At 42.9% G+C, this 6,052-nt stretch overlaps 1 protein-coding gene across 1 annotated transcript in view; it reads left to right on the forward strand.

The window, feature by feature from the left end:
* The window catches only part of LOC106811862 (ER degradation-enhancing alpha-mannosidase-like protein 3), a 68,715-nt gene that overhangs the window by 46,147 nt on the left and 16,516 nt on the right, over positions 1-6,052 (forward strand). The window contains exons 8-11 of the mRNA XM_014815581.1: positions 1,449-1,546; positions 2,726-2,851; positions 4,355-4,522; positions 5,024-5,148. Coding sequence (XP_014671067.1) covers positions 1,449-1,546; positions 2,726-2,851; positions 4,355-4,522; positions 5,024-5,148 — 517 coding nt within the window. The remainder of the gene's footprint in view (positions 1-1,448; positions 1,547-2,725; positions 2,852-4,354; positions 4,523-5,023; positions 5,149-6,052) is intronic.

The raw sequence follows: 6,052 nt of genomic DNA on the forward strand, positions 1-6,052 counted from the left end.
CGTTGCGTGTACATGTGATGTTGCAGGCAGCGCAGTTTTCCAGGGCATTTTACAGGGAAACTGTGTCGCGCAATAATAGCGCGAAAGAAGTAGAGAAACATTAAGACTTGGTAGCTAAATAGATTTCGTATTTAATTTAGAATTAGTATTTTATTGGCAAAACGCTCGCACGAGTAGCGCTGATGTGCATCGTGAGCCGCGTTCAGGAGCACGCATCCATCGGATCACGCATATCATTACTAGAGCGACACGATGAGCTATGAGCAGCTCACGTGACGAGCCATAATGCCCAAATATGGCGTGAGAGCCACTGCGACGTGCTAACACAAAATAGCGCACGCCCCCAAAATGAATGAAGCCTCACTCGGAAATTGATAATCGATGCTGTTGACAATCATCGTCATACCCCTCTCAGCATCATCTACTCGATCGCATCTCTCGCGATACTCATCTTTCCTCTCTCTCTCTCTCTAACTCTCTCTCTCTCTGCTCTCTCTCTCTCTCTCATCCTCTCTCTCTCTCGCTCCATCTCTCGTCTCTCGATCTCTCTCTCTCTCTACTCTCGCTCTCTCTACTCTCTCTTCTACTCTCTCTCTTCTACTCTCTCTCTCTCTCATCCCTCTTCTCTCGTACTCTGATCTCTCTCTCTCTCTCTCTCTCGATGAATGTGCCATGCGGCGCGCTGGTCGACGCCATGCAGGGATGAAGAGACTATTAAGACAAATTAAGCTGCAGATTAAGCAGTCTAATGCACACAAACGGGCAGCCTGTCTCCAAGGAGATGGCAATATCTAGCGAGAGCCATGCAAATGATGCTGCGCGCATTCGCAAGATTCGTTCGTTGTTCGGTAGTGTCATTGACACTTTCATTTATCTCTTAATTGTATTGAACAGTAAAAAATTGCACGTACCGTAACAAAAAAGCCATCCTTATTTATGTGAAAATATAACGGTGTGCTGAAGTCATATTGTTTTTTAAATGTGATTAAAAAGCCTTGAAAATAGTTTTAGCAATAGATTTCTGTAATCCTGTATAAATTATTTACATAATGGCGAAATACCCCACAATATTATAATCAGCATAATAGCTTTTATTTTATGTAAATTTATATTACTGTCATTTATTATTATATCATGCACTTACGATCCTGGCTGCAGAGGAAAGTTGTACTTTTGTGACTGCATTTTTGTTATAGTGATATTGATATTTGAATTTCCCTTGATATTAAATTTTCAAGTTGCTTTGCCATGTAAATCAGCATGTATCGTATATGCATATTTAATGCATGCGCTGCTCTTGTGAAACTGTCAGATATAGTTTCATACATGTTTATCTAGAGATTTAGCAGTAGTAGCGTTCATGGATGATAATTACACTACCATTTATCATATAGTATTGGTACGCATGATGATATTTCATACCATACATGTATTTTATCATTCTCTAGATAGTGGTGTTGGCGCTGGCATAGACTCCTACTATGAGTACCTTCTCAAGGCCTACATACTGCTGGGAGACGAAACATACCTGGAGCGATTCAACAAGGTACAATGTTCACGTTAATTCTTCGCCTAGACCTTAGTCGGATGTTTTTTATTATTTAGAAGGAATGATCTAATAATTAAGTTGAAATAATCATTGCATCACGTGCGTAACTAAAATTTGCAGTCCGATGGACAATGTTGTTGTGCACAATTGCGAATGGCACAACAGTATAACTTCATTCAGTTAAGCATGCATTCTCAGTTCGTATAATAATAAAAGCCACTGCACACAGTTTGCCACTGGGTTTCCTCCCAGGGCATATAACTATCAGGAATCAAAATAAACAGGACCGTCCAGGATGGCTTTGCAATATTTTTATCCCGGTCAGATTATGCCGCGAAATAGCTTGCATCTCAACGAACGCGTATCATAACATTTGTAATATATATATATATATATATATTTATTTATTTATGTGTATATATATATATTTATTTATGTGTATATATATATATATTTATTTATGTGTATATATATATATATATATATATATATATATTTACAATCCGCTCGTGGCAGACTGGTCTCACTCGTTTGTCACTGTTTTGTCGTGGATCGTGAAAATGCGTGAGGTCGCGGCGGGGGGCGTGATGGCCTCGGTGGGGCCGCGGAGATCGAACAAGACACCGTAGTGGGGGTCCTCGCAACTAATACGATGCCAGCATGGTCTGCCACGTCACTGATGTGATTGTCAGCAGCGTCACGCAGGCGTGACTGATGACACGAGCCGCCAGAGTGCGCCGCCATTAAAATGCTGCGCGGCATCGTCGTTACTCAGAAATACACTGTCGCCATCATGCAAGAACCGGCGATGAAGTGACCGTTAATTAATTTTCCGAGAAATTAAAAGACGTTTGCGCGGCTCTTGCCGAGCGAGGCATTTCCAAAGGCTGTCAGGCAAAGCCATGGCTTCGCCTAATGAGCCGTCATCAATTTTATTTTGGCGTCATCATCGTAATTTTTGGGCCCTTGCTGAGTACGAGAGTTTAGTTCTTGCTTTAATGCGGGATAAGAGCCGCGTGGCTATCGAGTGTTTCGAGTTGCTGGAGAGAGAGACCGCGCGCGCGCGCTATCGACACGCGCAATTCTTCGTAGATTACAGTTTTAATTCTGCGTGCGTTACAGCTTTAATTCGCCGTAGGTTCGATCTGTAACTGTCCGTACGTGTAATCCTTGCAGCACTACAGCTCGGTGATGAAGTACGTCAGTCAGGGTCCGATGCTCGTCGACGTGCACATGCATCGGCCGCACACCGCCTCGCGAAACTTTATGACGTCGCTGCTCGCCTTCTGGCCTGGATTACAGGTACGCACCAACTCACCGGCCAGCCTCTTCGCTCAGCTGGCTTGTACTCCTGCGGGACTTCGATCTCTAATCTGCTAGCAGGTGTACTGACTTGATGTCTGGCCTGGCTACATTTATATTGATATGCTCGTGATCGTGTTCTGTGTCACATTGGGATACACGATTATGCTACTAGCATTCTATCTATTAATGTATCCTTCTTTCTTCTAACTTTCTGCAACGCCCACTGTCTCCGTTCCCTTTTCATCTCCCTCTCTGCAACCTCTCCTACTATCCTCCTTCTTTACTGTCTCCTCTCATGTTCTCACTCTAACTGTCCCTCACTTTTATTCTCATTCTGTTGCCATGTCATTACCCACCATTTATTCGTGAATGCATCATGTTCTTTTCTTGCCGCTTCTTTCCTTGCCCCCGAAATGTCTATTCATTGCCCTCATTTTCTGTGAGTCTATAACGAATCCATTACATATTGATGTTATTCAAACAACACAATATAGTTTGGCAAAGGTTTTCGCAAAACCACAACATCAAAATCGCCGGCAAGAGAGCAGTTAGTAAATCATTGACATCCAGCGAAACAATATCTCACGGCTTCCGCTAAAAAATAGAAACAGCAAAACAAAAACAAGAATTAGTAAGAAGTTTAGGAGTTAGAAGAAGAAGGAGGGTTTAGGAGAAGAAGCTACTTAGTTTAACTTTACTTACTAAAAGGATTTTACCTGTGCTATGCATAACATAAAAGAACAATAGAGTGCACTTGACACACACTATATAAACAGAAATTGACTATAATACGATTATCTGAAGACCATACGCCTGCTAGTGTTATTTTGCGCGTAGCTTGGGCCACAATTAAAAAAATCTTTGTTTGCCTTCACCCGACCCAGGCTGAAAGGTTTGGGTAGGTAGGTAGGCTTTTTTTGAGGGGGGTCTTTTTACAAATTCAGCATGGTGTCTACATGCTCAGGTGTGCTTGTGTGTAGATACCTTTTTATGTTGAAGGTTTGGCTTGGTACATATAATGTATTGCCTACAGATTTAAATAATGTACAGTGATACAATTTGTAAAAAAAAAAGAATGGGGAAGATCAATAAATTTTTTTTAGTCGGGCCCCTTTTTGGCAGGTCGGTCGGGTGAGGGCAAACAAACAATATTTTTATGATGGCCTCAGCTTTGTGGGCTTTTGCGTCAGCTGTTGCCCAACATGAACCGCGTCGGTAACGAGCGTGGGAAATCTTCACGGGTGTTTGATTGAATAATTTCATCGGATCTCTATAGTTCACATGCTAATAAAGTTTATCTCAGTTAGATCCAAATTCAGTTAAAAATATCGTACACTGACGAAATTTTCGTCCATCTCTCCGATAGACTTCCTCAGGTCTCATGTTTCCAGGTATGTTTTCAGGTCTACCTGAGGAAGTGTATCGGAGAGATGGACGAAAATTTCGTCAGTGTAAGTTATTTTTAACTGAATTTTGATCTAACTGAGATAAACTTCACAGGTGTTATTCGGAGACATCAAGCCAGCGATCGAGACGCACGAGATGCTCTACCAGGTCATCCAGCGGCACAAGTTTCTGCCCGAAGCCTTCACGACCGAGTTCAAGGTGTACTGGGGCCAGCACCCGCTGCGGCCGGAATTCATTGAGAGCACCTACTTTCTCTACAAGGTAACGATGTGATAATTATATAATATATAAAATATATAATGATAATATGTTATATAACGAAGACTACTGCAATTACTACACTGTTTGGTATAATGTACAGTGTTTGTACTACTGCCACAGTCAAACCGGTGTTACCGATCACGTCTGGAGAATCAAACCTGTCTACAACAGACATTTGGGGTTCTCCCTTAAGTGACCATTAGATACATGTTGTGGCTGTACTACATAAACCGTTGACCAATCGCAGGGTCTGTGCTATTCTCTCTCCGCAACACACTGTGTTTCATAAGTCGACAGTACGATCGCTGAACGCATCGGGTTTTCCTCGAGGCTGAAAGCGACTGTGTGTAATCTCGCAGCATTCGGCCGGTCCCCCAGTGACAAGGGCGCATTCATTCACTCATACGGCAGTGCGGGAAAGAAATGGCATTAATTTGCAAGAAGAAGCCTCTAATCAGCTTGTTTGTCTGCACCTGTGTGTGTGTGTGTTTGCGCGAGCAGGCGACGGGCGACGCTCACTATCTGGAGGTGGGCAGGAGTGTGCTGGAGAGCCTTAACCAGTACGCGCGCGTGCCATGCGGATTCGCCGCAGTCAAGGACGTGCGCACCGGAAGCCACGAGGACAGGTGAGACACGCGCTCGTTAAGCACAGGTAGTTGCAGGTTCACAGGCGAGATAGGTAACTCGTAAAATAAGGAAGGGACACTCACAGATAACCTGCGAGGCAGGGCAATGACACTTGCAGGCAATCTGTGATAGGGGAGGTGACACGATGTGCTTTCCTGATAAAGATTGCCCATTCACGCGGATGCTTGCTGTGATGGCTGCATTCACTCGCGTGTAGTCGTCAATTCACTCTCGCCTCTGATTGAGTTTCTGTAGCCTGAAACGAACGTTTTTTTGCAAGTGATAAGGTTTAAACGAGAGGAGTTTTTCCGCATAGCTCATTTTGTTTTCTCAAGCAATTTTCTCAGTCCCAGTGTTGCGCAGCTATTGGCACAAAACTCATTATATAATTAATTGCTTGCTTGCGAATTGCTCGTGGTAGCCGCTATACGCATGCAGCTGGAATTTCTGGTAATTGTTCGTGAAAGATTTCCAGTGCGTCTCGTCGTCTAATGGCCGACTGCTAATGTGCTGCGATGATAATTAGCGAATATGAAAATGTAAGTTTATGTCTCCTTCACGCCTGCATCGGTGTAATTAGGTTGCACAATTTGCGGCGCACACTGGGTACTACGGCATACCTTGCACACTGTACGCTTGTCTTGTCGTCGTCACGGCACATGTTCTAAGCTACAGTAGTAGCAGGAATACGTATTAGAGGCATGATATTGAACATACATAGAATATATACATACATATATCACATAATAGAACGCATTATGGAATACATGGTAGTATACATACATAGAACACGTTATAGGATACATACATAGAACACGTTATAGGATACATACATAGAACACGTTATAGGATACATACATAGAACACGTTATAGGATACATACATAGAACACGTTATAGGATA

Source organism: Priapulus caudatus, unplaced genomic scaffold (assembly GCF_000485595.1).
Source record: "Priapulus caudatus unplaced genomic scaffold, Priapulus_caudatus-5.0.1 Scaffold584, whole genome shotgun sequence".
In the NCBI taxonomy this organism is placed as follows: domain Eukaryota; kingdom Metazoa; phylum Priapulida; class Priapulimorpha; order Priapulimorphida; family Priapulidae; genus Priapulus; species Priapulus caudatus.